The sequence below is a fragment of the Oncorhynchus keta genome, chromosome 2 (assembly GCF_023373465.1).
Source record: "Oncorhynchus keta strain PuntledgeMale-10-30-2019 chromosome 2, Oket_V2, whole genome shotgun sequence".
Lineage (NCBI taxonomy): Eukaryota > Metazoa > Chordata > Actinopteri > Salmoniformes > Salmonidae > Oncorhynchus > Oncorhynchus keta.
In genome coordinates this window covers 51,583,499-51,605,223 of record NC_068422.1, presented here as the reverse complement: position 1 = coordinate 51,605,223, position 21,725 = coordinate 51,583,499, and the positions used below count along the sequence as shown (strand labels likewise).

Genomic DNA, 21,725 nt, shown 5'->3' with positions numbered 1-21,725 from the left:
AATCAAGACACGTTGAGAATAGACGACTTGTTCAGAACAACAACAAAAAATATTTTTCTGGAAATTATGCCACCACTGAAAAGGGCCGACTGAAAGGGGTAAGGGGAATGTGCTCTGCATAGGTAGAGCCCTATCTGTACATGTGCCGGATGTGCGTGCGTGTGTGCATACAGTACCTGGACATGGCTAGAGCAGTGACTGCAGGGTTGTTTTTGTAGCGCCGTCTGGACACTGCTTCACTCCTGTTTAGTGGCCGACACAACACCAGGTGTCTCTCCCAGCTCTGACTCGGACCCGACATTCCTACACAGCAATTAACAATATTACAACAGTATAAAATCAGTCCTGCACTAATAGACCTACAGTACAGGGGATCTCCTGTTATACTGTATAACAACAACACAAGAGGTCTTTCTCAGACCTGACCTGCTAGACCTATAGTACAGGATACAACAAAAATATAATATAACATAACAACACAGACAACAGGGTCTCTACGCTTTCGCCCATCTAGTTATTCGCGGAGGGAAGGATATCTTTTTAAAGTAGTCGATCAGGGTCTTTTTCAACCTCTGGCCCTGACAAACTTTAAAGGAACACAAAACCTTCAGAGGCATCACCAGAGGCTGTATTTACAGTAGTGTATATTACATGGTCAGCAGGCTGTTAGTGAGAAGAATCCCTCTTAAATAAACCTCACAGTTTACACCAGGACTGTTCTGGTGTAATGTACAAGGATAATACTGCCATGAGCTGACAAACAAATAACAGCTGGGTATTATTGCTTTCTAAATTACACACGCTCACACACACATGCGCACCCGAACACACACATCAGCAGAATTGCTCATCAGTGTTTACTGTCGGTATTTTTAATAATTGTATAACTCCATAATTCCAGGATAGATGTTACCTTGGAAGGAACATGTTATTATAAACTTGATTCTGGAAGCTAACAGTCAGACTAAGAGATGGTTGGCTCAGAATGATCAGCTCACACTTAACAGCATATATAAACAGATATCTATGGGAGATTTCTATGAATAATATGTTGTTATGTGAGTCTCCCTGATAGTTTACTTCTATCACAGTATCACTTCGCTGCATATTTATTTAGACAGTGAAGCTAAAAGTTTTAATTTGGCAATATACTCCAGCATTTTGGAGATCAAATGTTTCATATGAGGCAACAGCACAGAATGTCACGTTGTATTTGAGGGTATTTTTAAACATATCTGATTTTCCGTTTTAAAATGAAAGCACTTTATGTACAGTAACAGAATTATGTACTTACCAAAAAAGTGTTAAACAAATCAAAATATATTTTATATTTGAGATTCTTCAAAGTAGCCACTCTTTTCCTTGACACCTTTTCACACTCTTGGTATTCTCTCAACCAGCTTCATGAGGTAGTCACCTGGAATGCATATAAATTATCAGGTGCGCCTTGTTAAAAATTAATTTGTGGAATTTCTTTCCCTCTTAATGCGTTTGAGCCAATCAGTTGTGTTTTGACAATTTAAGGGTGGGTATGCAGAAGATTTGGTAAAAGTGAAAGACTAAGTCCATATTATGGCAAGAACAGCTCAAATAGTGGATATGCATGCCCGCGCATAGTCCAAATTGGTGAAGTGAAATTAAAATAATAACTTGTTTTAAAAAAATGTAAAAAGCTAAAAACGGAAAAGTGTTGCGTGCATATGTATTCACCCCCTTTTCTATGAAGCCCCTAAATAAGTTCTGGCGCAACCAATTACCTTCAGAAGTCACATAATTAGTTAAATAAACCTGTGTGCAATCTAAGTGTCACATGATCTGTCACATAATCTCAATATATATATACACCTATTCTGAAAGGCCTCAGTCTGCAACACCACAAACAGGTCAGGGACAAAGTTGTGGAGAAGTATAGATCAAGGTTGGGTAAACATCCGTAACTTTGAACATCCCACGGAGCACCATTAAATCCGTTTTAAAAAATGAAAGAATACGGCACCACAACAAACCTGCCAAAATAGGGCCGCCCACCAAAACTCATAGCCAGGCAAGGAGGGCATTATTCAGAGAGGCAATAAAGAGAACAAAGATAACCGGGAAGAAGCTGCAAAGCTCCACAGCGGACATTGGAGTATCTGTCCATAGGACTAATTTAAGCCGTACGCTCCACAGAGCTGGGCTTTACGGAAGAGTGGCCAGAGAAAAAATATATTGCTTAAAGAAAAAAATATGCAAACACATTTGGTGTTTGCCAAAAGGCATGTGGGAGACTCCCCAAACACATGGAAGAAGGTAATCTGGTCAGATGAAACTAAAAGGAGCTTTTTGGCTATCAAAGAAAATGCTATGTCTTGTGCAAACCCCAAGACGACCATCCCCACAGTGAAGCACGGTGGTGGCAGCATCATGCTGTGAGGATGTTTTTCCATCGGCAGGGACTGGGAAACTGGTCAGAATTTAAGGAATGATGGATGGCGCTAAATACAGGGAAATTCTTGAGGGAAACCTGTTTCAGTCTTCCAGAGATTTGAGACTGGGATGGAGGTTCACCTTCCAACAGGACAATGACACTAAGCATACTGATAAAGCAACACTCAAGTGGTTTAAGGGAAAACATTTAAATGTATTGGAATGTCCTAGTCAAAGCCCAGACCTCAATCCAAATGAGAATCTGTGGTATGACTTACAGTTGAAGTCGGAAGAGCCCTCCTGTCTCAGCCTCCAGTATTTATGCTGCAGTAGTTTATGTGTCAGGGGGCTAGGGTCAGTTTGTTATATCTGGAGCACTTCTCCTGTCCTATTCGGTGTCCTGTGTGAATTTAAGTGTGTTCTCTCTAATTCTCTCTTTCTTTCTCTCTCTCGGGAGGACCTCAGGACTACCTGACATGATGACTCCTTGCTGTCCCCAGTCCACCTGGCCGTGCTGCTGCTCCAGTTTCAACTGTTCTGCCTTATTATTATTGGACCATTTATGAACATTTGAACATCTTGGCCATGTTCTGTTATAATCTCCACCCGGCACAGCCAGAAGAGGACTGGCCACCCCACATAGCCTGGTTCCTCTCTAGGTTTCTTCCTAGGTTTTGGCCTTTCTAGGGAGTTTTTCCTAGCCACCGTGCTTCTACACCTGCATTGCTTGCTGTTTGGGGTTTTAGGCTGGGTTTCTGTACAGCACTTTGAGTTATCAGCTGATGTACGAAGGGCTATATAAATAAATTTGATTTTACATACACCTTAGCCAAATACATTTAAACTCAGTAATTCACAATTCCTGACATTAAATCCCAGAAAAAAATGCCCTTCTTAAGTCAGTTAGGATCACCACTTTATTTCAAGAATGTGAAATGTCAGAATAATAGTAGAGAGAATTATTTATTTCAGCTTTTATTTCTTTCATCACACTCCCAGTGGGTCAGAAGTTTACATACACTCAATTAGTATTTGGTAGCATTGCCTTTAAATTGTTTACCTTGGGTCAAACGTTTCGGGTAAACTTCCACAAGCTTCCCACAATAAGTTGGGTGAATTCTGGCCCATTCCTCCTGACAGAGCTGGTGTGTAGGCCTCCTTGCTCGCACACGTCATTGTCCATTTGGAAGACCCATTTGCGACCAAAAGCTTTAACTTCCTGACTGATGTCTTGCCTCAATATATCCACATAATTTTCCATCCTCATGATGCCATCTATTTTGTGAAGTGCACCAGTCCCTCCTGCAGCAAAGCACCCCCATAACATGATGCTGCCACCCCCATGCTTCATGGTTGGGATGATGATCGTCGGTTTGCAAGCCTTCCCCTTTTTCCTCCAAACATAACGATGGTCATTATGGCCAAACAGTTCTATTTTTGTTTAATCTGACGAGAGGACATTTCTCCAAAAAGTATGATCTTTGTCCCCATGTGCAGTTGCAAACCGTAGTCTGTTTTTTTATGGCAGTTTTGGAGCAGTGGCTTCTTCCTTGCTGAGCGGCCTTTCAGGTTATTTCAATATAGGACTCGTTTTACTGTGGATATAGATACGTTTGTACCTGTTTCCTCCAGCATCTTCACAAGGTATTGCATACTATAGTTTGTACAGATGAACGTTTGGACATTGCTCCCAAGGATCAACCAGACGTGTGGGAGTCTACAATTGTTTTTGAGGTCTTGGCTGATTTCTTTTGATTTTCCCATGACGTCAAGCAAAGAGGCACTGAGTTCAAAGGTAGGCCTTGAAATACATCCACAGATACACCTCCAATTGACTCAAATGATGTCAATTAGCCAATCAGAAGCTTCTAAAGCCATGACATCCTTTTCTGGAATTTTCTAAGCTATTAAAGGCACAGTCAACTTAGTGTATGTACACTTCTGACCCACTGGAATTGTGATACAGTGAATTATAAGTGAAGTAATCTGTCTGCAAACAATTGTTGGAAAAACTTTGTGTGTCATGGACAAAGTTTGTTAGCAAGAAATGTGTGGAGGGTTGAAAAACACGCTTTAATGACTCCAACCTAAGTGTATGTAAACTTCCGACTATTGAATATTGCTGTACACCAGCGGAAGGTTATAAGGCAACAAAATAGGAAAAAAGAGGGTGACTACTTTCGCAAGCCACTCTATTTTCGTTAAACTACCCACAAATGAATGGATTTGAAACCCTCGGCTTGCACAGTCCATTCTTCCATCACATGTACAGCTGATTCTCAAGATCTTACATACTAATAAGATGTTATTGAGCCCACACTACTACAATGTCTTAGCAAAGGACTACTTTCTGGTAAGTGTTGATTACAATACTGGGTGGGGTGAATATATTTTATATGACGTACGTGATTGTTTGTTAACTAGTAAATTAGTAGCCTACAGCAAAGTGTTTTAAAAATAATTTCTAGCTTAACAATTTCTGCTAGTTAGTTTTTGCAGCCATGTGGGTTTTAGCTTGCCTGCTAACTGAGGAGTGTTAATGAACCTGTTTCCATACATGTTTCATTTAAAAAAAGAATCTTCCAAAGGAGTTGTTTAATGTAACTGCTTAACTATTTATCTGTACATGGATTTTTTTTTTTTTTTTACAACAACAAAAATATCTTTACAGGGAAATGCCACACCATCTGATGTGTAGAGACATTTCACTGCAGCTAATGTCGAAGGAAAAGCTGTGTACATTTGAAAATGCTGTGCCAAATCATATCTGAAGAATGCAACAAAGGCATTAAAGTTCCCTCAGCGGTCATAACAAGCAACCTCTGACAAAAGTCCCTGTACTTCTATTCGAAGATGAAAATTATGAATCAGACACCTTATCGATAGCAACAGCTTGTGGTTCTCCGGGAATCAGAAGTTTTTGACTCAATGGAAGAACATAGTCAGAGAAATGCTGATAAATGTCTTGCTCGAGCTGTGTATGCAACTGGTTCACATCTGATGCTCATAGGCAATGTGTATTGGAAGAGATGTCTGAATGTTCTTCGCCCAGCATACACCTCTCCAACCAGCCATTCTTTATCTACTCATTTGCTGGATGCAGAGCTCATCAGAGTTCAAGTGAAGGTCAAGCAAATCATAGAGAAAGCAGACTGTGTTGCAATCATCTCTGATGGGTGGTCGAATGTTCGTGGGCAAGGAATAATTAACTACATCATCTCCACCCCTCAACCAGTATTCTACAATAGCACAGACACAAGGGACAACAGCCACACCGGTCTCTACGTTGCAGATGAGCAGTCATCAATGACCTTGGGCCACAGAAGGTATTTGCATTGGTGACAGACAGTGCTGAGAACATGAAGTCTGCTTGGTCTAAAGTGGAGGAGTCCTACCCCCACATCACACCCATTGGCTGTGCTGCTCATGCATTGAATCTGCTCCTCAAGGACATCATGGCACAGAAAAATATGGATACACTCTACAAGGGAGCAAAGGAAATGGTTAGGTATGTGAAGGGTCATTTTTATAGCAGCAATCTACCTCACCAAGCAAAGTGAGAAGAATAAGAGCACCGCATTGAAGCTGCCCGCCAACACCCGTTGGGGTGGTGTCATCATGTTTGACAGTCTCCTGGAGGGGAAGGAGTCTCTCCAAGAAATGGCCTGTAACGTCTGCTTCCAACTCACACTCTCAAACACGTAGATCCCCTGAACGCAGCTCACTTTCCAGCCCACTTTCCAGCTCACTCTCCACATCCCAATCTCCTGAATTCTGATCACCTGTTCACACACCTGTATGTCATTATCACACACTATTTAATTCATTTCTTTGCACCCCATCATTGGGAGGTATTGTTTGTTTTGTGACACACTTCTATTCAGAGCTCTGTTTTTCCCGTGATTTAATCCTCCTGTGTATGATAGTTTTGGCCTGCCTCACCTATTCCCTGCCTGTACTTTAGCCTTTTTGGATCCCCTGTGTATGACCTTCTGCCTGTACCTAGACCCAGCTACCTGCTTCCTTCTGTGGTCCTGTACAATGAAACACCTGCTGCGCCCTGTGCTTGAAACCAGCTCTCTGTCTCCAAACCTGTTCATCACATTACCATATCACAGTCTGCCAAGAGGATCCTCCTGGATGATGTATTTTGGCCGAAAATAACTTCTAGACATCAGGACTGCGATTACTCACCTCAGACTAGCAGAATCCTCTTTTTCCTTTCACAACTCTTACGAGCCCGACGCAAAGGATACACTGCTTTTCCTCGGGAACAGGCCCTGATCCCTGTGATATGAGTGAAGAGGCGGAGAAAGAGGGGACGAAGGTCCGGCTGCCTTCTGAGAATTCGCAGGCAATCGAATAAACCCACACTTCCCTCCATTTTGTTATCTTTGGACAATAAAATTGACGAATTATGTGGAAGATTAAACTACCAAAGGGACATTAAAACTGTAACATCTTATGCTTCAAGGAGTTGCGGCTGAACGACGACGACATCAACATACAGCTGGCTGGCTAAACGATGTACTGGCAGGATAGAACAGCGGCGCCTGGTAAGACATTGGGAGGCTATCTATGTATTTTTGTAAACAACCGCTGGTGCACGACATCTAAGGTAGTCTATTGAGCTATTGCTTGCCTGAGGTAGAGTTTCTCTTGATAAGCTGTAGACCACACTACCTACCGAGAGAGTTTTCATCTGTATTCTTTGTAGCTGTTTTACATACCACCACAGGAGAAAACCTGAGAAAAATCCAACCAGGAAGTGGGACATCTGAGGTTTGTAGTTTTTCTAAGCTTGGCCTACCAAATACACATTGAGATATGGATAAAGTTGCACTTCCTACGGCTTCCACTAGATGTCAACCGTCTTTAGAAACTTGAATGAGGATTCTACTATAAAGGAGGGGCTCATGAGACCTCTTTGAGTCAGTGGTCTGGCAGAGAGCCTTGGTCTCATGACGCGCTCTCCCGACAGCGTTACCAGGCGGTGTCAGTGCTTTTTCTGAAGACAATGGAATTCTCCGGTTGGAACATTATTGATGGTTTATGCTAAAAACATCCTAACGATTGATTCCATACATCGATTGACATGTTTCTAAAGGACTGTAATGGAACTTTTCAAGTTTTTGTCTGGATGAAGTGCCTGCACCTCATGAAGATAGATTACTGGGCTGAACACGCTAACAACAAGTGGCTATTTGGACATAAATGATGGAACTTTATGGAACAAATCAAATCAAACTGGGATTCCTGGGAGTGCCTTCTGCTGAAGATCATCAAAGGTAAGTGAATATTGATGGGGTTGTTTCTAACTTTGTTGATTCCAAAATGGCGGACATTCCTCTGGCTGTTTTGGGTTCTGAGAGCCGTTCTCAGATTATGCTTTTTCCGTAAAGTTTTTTTTAAAATCTGACACAGCAGTTGCATTAAGGAGAAGCCTATCTTTAATTCTGTGAATAACACTTGTGTCTTTTAACAATGTTTATTATGAGTATTTCTGCAAAATCACCGGATGTTTTGGAATCAAAACATTACTGCACGTAAGGCGCCAATGTAAACTGAGATTTTGGGATATAAATATGCACATTATCGAACAAAACATACATGTATTGTGTAACATGATGTCCTATGAGTGTCATCTGATGAAGATCATCAAAGGTTAGTGACTAAATGTATCTATTTCTTTGGCTGGAAAAATGGCTGTGTGTTTTTTCGACTTGGCTCTGACCTAACATAATCATATGTTGTGCTTTAGCTGTAAAGCATTTTTTTAAATCATACACGATGGGTAGATGAACAAGATGTTTATTTTTCATTTGCAGTAAAAAATATTTTCAGAGGAATGCTGTCAAGCTAGCAGAACCCCTGCGCTAGAAAGGTTAATGCAGGGAAACTTAAATCTGTTTTACCAAAATTCTATCAGCATGTTAAATGTGCAACCAGAGGAAAAATAACTCTGGACCACCTATACTCCACACACAGAGATGCATACAAAGCTCTCCCTCGCCCTCCATTTGGCAAATCTGACCATAATTATATCCTCCTGATTCCTGCTTACAAGCAAAAATCTAGTCACAGGAAGCACCAGTGACTAGATCAATAAAAAAGTGGTCAGATGTAGCAGATGCTAAGCTACAGGACTGTTTTGCTAGCACACACTGGAATATGTTCCGGGATTCCGCCAATGGCACTGAGGAGTACACCATATCAGCCATTGGCTTCAACAATAAATGCATCAATGACGTCATCCCCACAGTGACCGCACATACATACCCCGCACTGAGCTAAAGGCTAGAGCTACCACTTTCAAGGATTGGGACTCTAATTCGAAAGATTATAAGAAATCCCGCTATCCCCTCCGAGCCATCAAACAGGCAAAGCTTCAATACAGGACTGAGATCGAATCGTACTATACTGGCTGTTACGCTCGCTGGATGTGGCAGGGCTTGCAAACCATTAAAGACTACAAAGGGAAGCACAGTCAAGAGCTTCCCAAAGACAACCCTACCAGACGCGCTAAACTACTTTGATGCTCGCATCGAGGCAAATAACACTGAAACGTACAGTACATGAGAGCACCAGCTGTTCCGGAAGACTGTGTGATCACGCTCTCCACAGTCGATGTGCGTGAGACCTCTAAATAGGTCAACATTCACAAGGCCGCAGGGCCAGACGGATTACCAGGACGTGTACTGTGGGCATGCACTGACCAACTGGCAAGTGTCTTCACTGACATTTTCAACCTCTCCCTTTCCGAGTCTGTAATACCAACATGTTTTAAGCAGACCACCATAGATAGTCCTTGTGCCCAAAAACACCAAGGTAACCTGCCTAAATGACTACCGACCCGTAGCACTCACATCTGTAGCCATGAAGTGCCTTGAAAGGCTGGCCATGGCTCACATTAACACCATCATCCCAGAAACCCTAGACCCACTCCAATTTGCATACCTCCCCAACATATCCATAGATGATGCAATCGCCATTGCAATCCATACTGCCCTTTCCCACCAGGACGAAGGAACACCTATGTGATAATGCCATTCATTGACTACAGCTCAGCGTTCAACACCATAGTGTCGTCAAAGCTCACCAATAAGCTAAGGACCCTGGGAGTAAACACCTCCCTGGATCCTGTACTTCCTGACGGGCCGTCCCCAGGTGGTAAGGGTAACAACATTTACATTTACATTACATTTAAGTCATTTAGCAGACGCTCTTATCCAGAGCGACTTACAAATTGGTGCATTCACCTTATGACATCCAGTGGAACAGCCACTTTACAATAGTGCATCTAAATCTTTTAAGGGGGTGAGAAGGATTACTTTATCCTATCCTAGGTATTCCTTAAAGAGGTGGGGTTTCAGGTGTCTCCGGAAGGTGGTGATTGACTCCGCTGTCCTGGCGTCGTGAGGGAGTGTGTTCCACCATTGGGGAGCCAGAGCAGCGAACAGTTTTGACTGGGCTGAGCGGGAACTGTACTTCCTCAGTGGTAGGGAGGCGAGCAGGCCAGAGGTGGATGAACGCAGTGCCATTGTTTGGGTGTAGGGCCTGATCAGAGCCTGGAGGTACTGAGGTGCCGTTCCCCTCACAGCTCCGTAGGCAAGCACCATGGTCTTGTCGGATGCGACTTCAACTGGAAGCCAGTGGAGAGGCGGAGGAGCGGGGTGACGTGAGAGAACTTGGGAAGGTTGAACACCAGACGGGCTGCGGCGTTCTGGATGAGTTGTAGGGGTTTAATGGCACAGGCAGGGAGCCCAGCCAACAGCGAGTTGCAGTAATCCAGACGGGAGATGACAAGTGCCTGGATTAGGACCTGCACCGCTTCCTGTGTGAGGCAGGGTCGTACTCTGCGGATGTTGTAGAGCATGAACCTACAGGAACGGGCCACCGCCTTGTGGTGAACAACACATCCACCATGCTGATCCTCAACACAGGAGCCCCCCAGGGGTGCGTGCTCAGTCCCCTCCTGTACTCCCTGTTTACTCATGACTGCACTGCCAGGCACAACTCCAACCCATCATTAAATTTGCCGATGACAGAACAGTGGTAGGCCTGATCACCGATAACAAAGAGACAGCCTATAGGGAGGAAGTCAGAGACACCTATTCCCCCTCAGGAGACTCAAAAGATTTGTCATGGGTCCTCAGATCCTCAAAAGATTCTGCAGCTGCACCATTGAGAGCATCTTGACTGGTTGTATCACTGCCTGGTATGGCAACTGCTCTTTCTCCAACCGCAAGGCATTACAGAGGGTAGTTTGACCGGCCCAGTACATAACAAGCCATCCAGGACCTCTATACCAGGCGGTGTCAAAGACTCTAGCCACCCTAGTCATATACTGTTCTCTCTGCTACTACACAGCAAGCAGTACTGGAACGCTAAGTCTAGCTTCTAAACAGCTTCTACCTCCAAGCCACAAGACTCCTGAACATCTAGTCAAATTGCTATCCAAACTATTTGCAGTCCACATTGTTGTAATTGCTTCAATATGGAAATCCATTGTTAAACAGGTTTTAGCGTTCACACTGATATAGGGGCTAGGCCGACTGTAAATTGCAGTCTGAACATAGGACGAGGCAAACATAGTCAATAAGCAAGATTAAATTCACTAGGCTATCGATAAGGCCTAAAAAGTCATGTATAATTCAAATCAAATTCTGATAAAATGAAACAACAACTTCTTTGAAATATTGTTGTTTATTGTTGTTTTCTGTTTAATTTAATTAAAAAACGTATTATTAAAGATTCACCATCCATGGGTTTATGGTGAGAATGTACATGGCTTGAATGCAATGTTTGGTATTTCTGGAGAAGTGTAAATATGACCTGTAAGATGGTTCCGTGACGTTTATAAATCATTACATTTTCGACGAGTGGACATTCCCATTTTGTCTTTATATTGGATCTTTATTCAGCTCCTGTGTAACGTTTGGACGTGCGTAAAACCCTCCATAGTCTAAATTGCCTTGTCTGTATTATATGCCCACAGGGGGCAATTATGGTGCCTGTAACTGTATTTAGACATACCTATTTCTAAATAGGAAGGGGTTCGAGAAGCATGATATCATAAATCACTTCCCTTGTTCCATGGCACTGTGTAGGCCTAAATGCCTTTATGCATAAAATTCAAACGTCTTTACAAAATACTAGGCTCCTGTCAATTGCATCGTTGCCGATGTGCAAGGCAGATTCTCAAAAAAAATGGCATCATAGGAAGACTGAATAGTTTGGACTGGTAATCGCACGAGGGGCACTCTTTGAAAATGTGGATGGATAGCCTACGTGAGCAAGCGAAATACAGGTATGTGAATTGTAAATAATGAAAAAGCATGAGGGCAAAAACCTCTCAGTAGACAATTTAAAAAGCACCCTCAGTAGACCACTTAAAAACCCTTTATTTTTAGTCTACTTTTGGTTGATGGCAAGGATAAAATAGACACATCTATGCAATGCTGGTAAACCAGCCTTGATTAGCCTATGCTTTGTTTTTACTCAAATGAAACAAAATGGGGGAAAACAATATTTTTTTTGTTTTCTAAATATGAGATTCACTGGCACAAAGGGCACATCTCTCCTGGATAGGCTGGATAGGATAGGCTGAATAGGCTGCACTTCCGCTCTCAAAATCCATGCCATTATAAACTGCGATACCGTTAAGACCAGCTTTTTGTGTGTCTTTAAACTTCCCATTAGCGCTATTAAAGGACACACTTCAAATAGTGCCACCCCTCCCACCTCAGCGCAAGCGAGCTGATGTAGACAGGTTTATTGCCGAACATAGCGTTAGGGCTGAAAAATGTCAGTGCGCAAGTTTCTACATGACGAAATGCAAACTAACTTGTGTTTGACACTAGTACTACCTGAAAATAGAGCCCTGTAAGTGAGTTGTCCAAATTCTTATGACACCTTCAAATGGGGGTACTAGATCCATAAAGTGCTTTAATTTAAAAACGCTAAAACAGATATGTATAAAAAATACCCTCAAATAAAATGTGACATTCTGTTCTGTCGCCTCATATGAAACATTTGATCTCAAATCCAAAATTCTGAAGAATAGAGCCATATTAAAAGTTTTAGCTTCACTGTCCAAATGTATATCTGGGGGAGTGTAAAAGCACTTATTTGATTATGAACCAGAAGTGTTTTAAAAAATCACATCCTTCTCATTTGAGGACTATTTATGTGTTGTTGTTATTAGCATGAAATTAGCATTAGCATTACCGTCTATGGTCATTGCAGACTGATCCTGTCCTGGGGATGTGGGCTGCTGTGGAGGATCAGGTGATGTTCTAGTGTACTCTGTCCTCCAGATCTGTTACACACAAACAATCCAACATAACTGAACTCATTAAAGACAGACACACATGCACATAGGCACGTGCATACACACGCAAACCTCCCACAACACCCTGATGCGCATGCACACACACACAAACAAACAATCAGGCCGTGTCCGAATACTCGTATTTGTGTTCTAAGTAGTAGTCTGATAAGCTGTGCGATAGTATAAGGTTTTATAGTATATGAAATCTCAACAATTCGATATGATTTAAATGCCATGATGTCAAACTCATCTCTGCCTTTCATTTAGTAGAATCCGCTGCACACTAGTGAGAAAAAAAAGTATTTTCAAACCCACGTGTGTTTGACATAAGCTGTTAATTAAGCTGATAATCATGTAAGGGGACGCATTGTACAAAATGAATAAATGTTGCATTATATGACGCATTCTCATTATGGGTTAGCCTAGTATGTTAATATTTGTTGCTTACGGCATACATTTCTACTAAACAGTAAGTATGTAGTATGTAGTATGATTAGTACACATTAGGTAGTTTTAGTAAGTAGTAGGCAAGACACACATACACACATTGTCGAATAAGAACTAGCAAACACGCACTCTCACTCTCTTACCCTCACTATCCCGTCAGCACAGCCAGTGACTATAACGTTTCGTGGATCCCACTCGTGTCTCTGAGTGAAGCAGACAGACAGGATGTCCCCATCTGAGCTGCAGGAAGTGACATCAGAGCCACAGGATGTGTCGAGCCAGGTGAGTAACTGACCCTTCATACTCCACAGGTACAGGACCGGCCCTGCACACGATGCTATCTCACCCTGAAGGAGAGGGTTAACATACACAGGTAAAAGGGGTTGGCCATGCTACAAATCCCCAAGTGCAGAACAGACTATGGGAGGCTCACCGTACTACATAGAGCCACGACTACATGGGATTCTATTCCAAATCAAGTAACTGTTGCAAGCAGTAAAATTAGATTTATAAAACAGATTAAAAAAACACATTATGGAACAGCGGGACTGTGAAGCAACACAAACATTGGCACACACACACAGACACACACACACACACACACACACAGACACACACACAAACACACACGGCTTTAGCAGCAGCTAACGGGGATCCATAATAAATACAAATACAAACAAATGAGGGAATGAACGGAAAAGTGTCTCTATCAGTGACCACACACATGGTAGACCTATGAGCACCGAGCATAGTAGAGGATGTGTGTGCAGCCAGAAAAGGAAATCCTCCCTTCCTCATTCTGAGTTCCAGGAATGCTCGTGCAATAGACTGGCTAAACGATGATGGTCCCTATGTACTTGTGTGGTACTTTAAAAAAAATATGTTTAGCAGGTAGGATCCAACAGGATCCCACTAAAGAGAGAAATAGAAATTGGAAAGAAAAGCGATAGATGGATGCAAAAGGAGGTATAGAAAGAGGTCAACTCTCAGATTGTTGATAGTTATGGATTCTGGACTTGTGGGGGGAGAAAAAGAGAAAAAATATAGAGATAATGATGTGAAAGAGGTAAAAAGAGAGTGTAGACTCACCGTGAGGTCATTGATAGCAAGTGCTGTGATGCTAGCCTTGTGTCCAGGTAGCTGAGTGATGTAGTTGAGTTCCTCAAGGTCCCACAGTATACAGGTGAGGTCACGCGAACCGCTGGCTATCATTCCATGAACCTCAGACACCGCCAGACACGTTACTGCATCGGTATGACCATACAACGCCTGGGAGACCAATATGAGATTCACTTTATCAAACACACACACATTTTACTGTGTATTGGGCTAGATACATTCTCACACCACATCACTCTCACACCACATCACACACACCTGTCTGAGTTTCATGTGAGTGAGTTTGTCCTTGCTGATGGAAACATCCCACACACACACCACTGAGCTGATCCCAGCAGTGACTATGGTAGCTTGGTTGGGACACGCTGCACACAGCATCTTCCCCCAGTCACACATACTCTCACATACAGCAAAGGTCTAGGAGAGGGAAATAGAAATACACACAAATGTTAGTCATTGTCTATGTTGGAAATGGTTTGGCCAACTTTAAAGCTTCATGTCATGTTGCTACCTCATGATGGATGGATGGCAATCTAATTGAACCTTTGTTAGTGTGAGTAAGTGAATAAAAGGCCTCCATAGTGTACATACTTTCTCAGTGGTGTAGTGTCCGAAGGAGCAGGAGTTATCAGGGAAGCCCCAGGAGAAGTAGACATTCCACAGAGGAGGGATCAGTAGTCTGTTCTTCTCTACGACCAAAACCTCTTTGTCCACACAAACCACCTGGCCTACTGGACCACGAAGGAGCTCTGAAGGGGAGGAAGAGAAGATAGGGAAAGGGTGAGGAGAAGAAGAGATCGAGATATGAATAGAAGGGGGTAAAATAAGTCCAGATCCTCTTTATCCACACAAACCACCTGGCCTAATGCACTATGAAGGGGGGTGGTGGAGAGAATAGAGGGACGTAGGAGAAGTTTGTTGTTCTCTAAGATAAGAACCTCTCTAGTAGAGATACTAGAGTGCAAAGGAGCAAAACAATTAATAACAATATGGGGATGAGGTAGTTGGGTGTGCTATTTACAGATGAGCTGTGTGTGTGTGTGTGTGTGTGTGTGTGTGTGTGTGTGTGTGTGTGTGTGTGTGTGTGTGTGTGTGTGTGTGTGTGTGTGTGTGTGTGTGTGTGTGTGTGTGTGTGTGTGTGTGTGTGTGTGTGTGTGTGTGTGTGTGTGTGTGTGTGTGTGTGTGTGTGTGTGTGTGTGTGCGCTTTGCCTGTTTGATGGTTCGTCTAAGGGAATATCAGGATTTCTTAAAAGCGTCCAGATTAGTGTCCCACTCCTTGAAAGTAGGAGCTCTAGCCTTTAGCTCAGTACAGATGTTGCCTGTAATCCATGGCTTCTGGTTGGGATATGTACATACAGTCACTGTGGGGACGACGTCGTCCATGTATTTATTGATGAAGCCGGTGACTGAGGTGACACACTACTCAATGCCATTGGATGAATCCCTGAACATATTCCAGTCTGTGCTAGCAAAACAGTCCTGTAGCGTAGCATCCGCATCATATGACCTCTTCTGTATTGAGCGCGTCACTGGTACTTCCTGCTTCAGTTTTTGCATGTAAGCAGGAATCAGGAATATAGAATTATGGTCAGATTTACCAAATGGAGGGCGAGGGAGAGATTTGTATGCGTCTCTGTGTGTGGAGTGAAGGTGGTCTAGAGTTTTGTTTCCTCTGGTTGCACATGTGATGTGCTGGTAGAAATTAGCTACATTAAAGTCCACGGCCACTAGGAGCGCCTCTTCTGGATGAGCTTATTCTTGTTTTCTTATGGCCTTATACAGCTCGCTGAGTGTGGTCTTAGTGCCAGCATCGGTTTGTGGTGGTAAATATACTGCTATGAAAAATACAGATGAAAACTCTCCTGGAAAATAGTATGGTCATCGCACACCAGTCTGTGTTGACAAAAACATTTGCACAATAAGCACTTGTTATCTGTCAAATATATCGTTACAGTTGTTGGTTAGATAGCTAGCGAATTTGAGCCATATTAGCATTGACATGAAATCACTCAGAACAAGACGAAACAAGCTGAAATGAGCTACTTACGATTCCCCACGTGGCAAGTTCTTATCATTCATGCTAGCAATCTGGCCATCCAGAATCACAACAACATGCTCACTTCTTTTGCACAGTTTTTTGTGACGTTGCAACTAACCACCCATCTATACAGATTGACTCCACAGTCTGTTAGAACCGACTACCCTATGAGGGTTGTAACAAACACCTTCATGGTAGCAGAGTGAGGTAACAGGCTTATCTCTCATCTTCAAGCCCCCTCGGCGATGGAGATGGTTGGTGGATATCACTCTCTTGCTTACAACCATCCCTGGCGGTTGCCATTATGCAAGGATTGTCGGTCCCATGCACACATAAAAATGTACCACCCTCACCTAGCACTATGACCTTCTGGGTGTGGCCCATGAGAGGTAAAGACTGAATGCGACAAATATGCCACTTGAGATCATCAAAAGCACCAGTCTTTACGCTCACTGTGGAAATTAGTAATGCTCTTCTGAGAAGTGATATGACCTAAACAGATAATTTCTGTCAACATCCGTTTAAACCACTATCTTGGCCTGTCATGCAGGCTCTGATAGTTACACAGTATGGTTATATCAAATCAAATCAAATTGTATTGGTCACATACACATATTTAGCAGATGTTACTGCAGGTGTAGTGAGATTCTTGTGTTCCTAGCTCCAACAGTGCAGGAATACCTAACAATTCACAACAATACAAACAAATCTAAAGTTAAAGAATGGAGTTAAGTGTGAGGCTATTCTCATTTTTGGATGAAAAACGTTCCCGTTTTAAACAAGATATTCTATCATGAAAAGATGCTCGGCTATGCATATAATTGACAGGTTTGGATAGAAAACACTCTGACGTTTCCAAAACTGCAAAGATATGGTCTGTGAGTGCAACAGAACTGATGTTACAGCTGAAACCCAGATAAAAATCCAACCAGGAAGTGCCGCATTTTTTGAAACCGCCTCATGCCAATGATTCCTTATATGGCTGTGAATGAGCTACGAATGAGCTTACGTTTTCCATGTATTCCCCAAGGTGTCTACAGCATTGTGACATCTTTTTACACATTTCCATTGAAGAATAGCCGTAAGGGACCATATTTAGCAAGTGGTCACATGGTGTCTCCCGCAGAAAATCTTGCGTAAAATACTGAGGTAGACATTTTTCCAATCGCTTCTTATAAGAAACCAATTGCCTCGACGGATATATTATCGAATATATATGTTAAAAACACCTTGAGGATTGATCCTGAACAACGTTTGCCGTATTTCTGTCGATATTATGGAGCTCATTTTGAAAAAAGTTTGCCGTTGTAGTGGTAGCATTTTCCGGTCGATTTCTCAGCCAAGCATGATGAACAAACGGGAGCTATTTTGCCTACAAAAATAATATTTTGGGGAAAAAAGGAACATTTGCTATCTAACTGGGAGTCTCCTGAGTGAAAACATCTGAAGTTCTTCAAAGGTAAATGATTGAATTTGGTTGCTTTTCTTATTTTCGTGAAAATGTTGCATTATGCCATGATAAACCAGCAGAGCCTTGCATAGCATTATGCCATGATAAAAAAGGCTTACACAAATGCTTGTCTAGCGTTGGCTGTAACGCATATTTTGAAAATTTGAGACGACAGTGTGATTAACAAAAGGCTAAGCTTGTGTTTGAATATATTTAATTTGCGATTTTCATTATTTTAACATTATTAAAGTGACTAGTGTTCCATTTATAAAGTGACCAGTGTTCCATTTATAAAGTGACCAGTAATTCTATGTCAATGTATATAGGGCAGGAGCCTCTAAGGTGCAAGCTAATGATGGCTATTTAACAGTCTGATATATCTTGGTCACAGCTTTGATTCATCTGTACTGACCTCGCCTTCTGGATGGTAGGGGGTGAACAGGCCGTGGCTCGGGTGGTTGATGTCCTTGATGTTCTTTTTGGCCATCCTGTGACATCGGGTGCTGTAGGTGCCCTGGAGGGCAGGCAGTGCGCAGCCCGTGATGTGTTGGGGAGACCGCACGACCCTCTGGAGAGCCCTGCGGTTGTGGGTAGTGCTGTTGCCGTACCAGGCGGCGATACAGCTCGACAGGATGCCCTCAATTGTGCATCTGTAAAAGTTTGTGAAGATCTTAGGGGCCAAGCCAAATTTATTCAGCCTCCTGAGGTTGAAAAGATGCTGTTGATTTTCACCTTTTCCACTGCTCTCTCTGCTGTTTCCTGAAGTCCACGATCAGCTCTTATATTTTGTTGACGTTGAGGGAGAGGTTATTTTCCTGGTACCACTCTGCCAGGGTCCTTAGTCTTTCTTGTCATTGTTGGTAATCAGGCCTACAACTGTTGTGTCATCTGCAAACGTAAAGATTGAAATGGAGGCATGCGTGGCCACACAGTCATGGGTGAGCAAGGAGTACAGGAGGGGGCTGAGCACGCACCCTTGTGGGGTCCCTGTGTTGAGGATCAGCGAAGTGGGGGTGTTTCCTACCTTCACCACCTGGGGCTGACCCGTCAGGAAGTCCAGGACCCAGTTGCACAGGGCAGGGTTCAGACCCAGGGCCCCAAGCTTAACGATGAGCTTGGAAGGTACTATGGTATTGAAGGCTGAGCTATAGTCAATGAACAGCATTCTTACATAGGTATTCCTCTTGTCCAGATGGGATAGGGCAGTGTGCAGTATGGTGACAATTGCATCGTCTGTGGATCTATTGCGGCTATATGCAAATTAAAGTGGGTCTAGGGTATCAGGTAAGGTAGAGGTGATATGATCCTTAACTAGCCTCTCAAAGCACTTCAAGATGACAGAAGTGAGTGCTACGGGGCGATAGTCATTTAGTTCAGTTACCTTTGCTTTCATGGGTACAGGAACAATGGTGGACATCTTGAATCATGTGGGGACAGACGACTGGGATAGGGAGAGATTGAATATGTCCGTAAACACTCCAGCTAGCTGGTCTGCGCATGTCGTTGAAAGAGTATGCGCATCGCTTGCGCCTAGTCTCCAGGCCTTTAGCCCAGTCTTAGGACTTTTCTATTGCGCCTGAGGCTTCCTGACAGCCGATGGAAAGTGCGGAGATGTAACACCTCTCCTTCTGTGCAGTCTGCCCGCCTGCAAGCGAGCGAGCTGCACAACATATCAGTCCACAATTCGTGCCTACAGTTGCCCCGGGTTCTCCTAGGTTACCTTGTTACCTGACCCCAACTTTTATGCACAAGGTTAGCAACAACTATGCTTGTTTCGTCTTAAGAGCTTGTGGTTTCCCACCCATCGCTCTTCCTGTTTAAAAGGGACAGGAGCGTCTCCCCTGTTTGTGTCTAGTATGTGCTTTAACTTGGATGGAGCGAGAGTATTGGAGAAGAGCTAGAACTACCTCTTTGTTTCTTGGGCACCTACCTGCAAGGGGAGGTCTCTCTCTCTCACTGTCCTTTTGGGTAGAGGAGGCTGTTATGTTGGAAAGAATGACAGCAAGTGTTGCGGCCTGGAAGGGCTCATTCCATCAGAAGTATGACCACTTCTTTGGTACTATTCGAAACCCTAGAGGTTGGTGGCACCTTAATTGGGGAGGACAGGCTCATGGTAATGCCTGCAGTGGAATTAGTGGAATGGTATCAAATACAACAAACACATGCTTTCCATGTGTTGATGCCATTCCATCCATTCCGTTCCATTATTATGAGCCGTCCTAAACTCAGAAGCCTCCGCTGGTCCAAAAGCATCTCCTTCAACAATAGATTATCACTATGGCTATTTGAACCATGCCTGATACATTTCTGAGGTTTTTACCTGCTGGATGTCAATGCACTTTTGTTGATATATACTTCCTTAGTGTCAGAGCTTCTGAAGGGTTGGAAATAGTCTGGCTTTGGAGAGCATGTCTCGATATGGGGGTAGTCTATATCCCCATAGTGAAATATCGAAAAAATAAATTTCAAATAGAACTTAGCTTCACTTGCATAACCACGGTTCTATGATAATATGAGTGAGATATTTTACTGTGTTTCCTTGCTCGCTAGAGCGCAATGAAGAGAGGCATGATAGAGAATTACCAGTCTGTCAGTCTCCAACAGACTGTGATTGGTACTTCAGTTATAGAATCCACTAAAGCAAATCCCCATAGTGATATATCTCACACATATTATCATAATCAGGGTTGCGCAAATAACATTACAGTTTAAATTTAGCTATTGATTTGAATGTTTTTTTCTTTAGTGTTTGGCACCATTTTGATTTGAGTAGGTTTAGTCCTTGAGCTGGTTGAATTGCTGTTATTCCTTACGATATAATATGGACTGATAGACCGAGTTATTCAGTGATTCAGACAATCATACTGTCACCAGTTGTCTCTGTCTTGCAGTTATGTGGATGTTATGGGTGGCCTTTACACGACTCCCCTAGAACTCGTTATAGGCGGCAGGTAACCTAAAAAATATATATATATTTCACCTTTATGTAACCAGGTAAGCTAGTTGAGAACAAGTTCTCATTTGCAACTGCGACCTGGCCAAGACAAAGCATAGCAGTGTGAACAGACAACACAGAGTTACACATGGAGTAAACAATTAACAAGTCAATAACACAGTAGAAAAAAAGAGTCTATATACATTGTGTGCAAAAGGCATGAGGAGGTAGGCAAATAATTACAATTTTGCAGATTAACACTGGAGTGATAAATGATCAGATGGTCATGTACAGGTAGAGATATTGGTGTGCAAAAGAGCATAAAAGTAAATAAATAAAAACGGTATGGGGATGAGGTAGGTAAAATTGGGTGGGCTATTTACCGATAGACTATGTACAGCTGCAGCGATCGGTTAGCTGCTCAGATAGCAGATGTTTGAAGTTGGTGAGGGAGATAAAAGTCTCCAACTTCAGCGATTTTTGCAATTCGTTCCAGTCACAGGCAGCAGAGAACTGGAACGAAAGGCGGCCGAATGAGGTGTTGGCTTTAGGGATGATCAGTGAGATACACCTGCTGGACCGCGTGCTACGGGTGGGTGTTGCCATTGTGACCAGTGAACTGAGATAAGGCGGAGCTTTACCTAGCATGGACTTGTAGATGACCTGGAGCCAGTAGGTCTGGCAACGAATATGTAGCGAAGGCCAGCCGACTAGAGCATACAGGTCGCAGTGGTGGGTGGTATAAGGTGCTTTAGTGACAAAACTGTTGGCACTGTGATAAACTGCATCCAGTTTGCTGAGTAGAGTGTTGGAAGCTATTTTGTAGATGACATCGCCGAAGTCGAGGATCGGTAGGATAGTCAGTTTTACTAGGGTAGGTTTGGTGGCGTGAGTGAAGGAGGCTTTGTTGCGGAATAGAAAGCCGACTCTTGATTTGATTTTTGATTGGAGATGTTTGATATGAGTCTGGAGGGAGAGTTTACAGTCTAGCCAGACA

The 21,725-nt window shown here is 43.0% G+C and overlaps 1 protein-coding gene across 4 annotated transcripts in view; it reads right to left on the bottom strand.

Annotated features, from left to right (window-relative positions):
• wdfy4 (WDFY family member 4) overlaps window positions 1-21,725 on the bottom strand; it is a 201,020-nt gene that overhangs the window by 6,708 nt on the left and 172,587 nt on the right. For 3 of the 4 annotated variants that reach the window (XM_052478455.1, XM_052478453.1, XM_035800678.2), the window contains 6 exons: window positions 14,897-15,054; window positions 14,564-14,722; window positions 14,276-14,455; window positions 13,330-13,533; window positions 12,637-12,727; window positions 177-303 (listed from right to left, as the gene is read on the bottom strand). In XM_052478455.1, the coding sequence (XP_052334415.1) occupies window positions 177-303; window positions 12,637-12,727; window positions 13,330-13,533; window positions 14,276-14,455; window positions 14,564-14,722; window positions 14,897-15,054 (919 nt within the window). Of the gene's footprint in view, window positions 1-175; window positions 304-1,294; window positions 1,418-12,636; window positions 12,728-13,329; window positions 13,534-14,275; window positions 14,456-14,563; window positions 14,723-14,896; window positions 15,055-21,725 lie in introns of those variants that run through there. The other variant, XR_008078773.1, reaches the window with a different exon arrangement.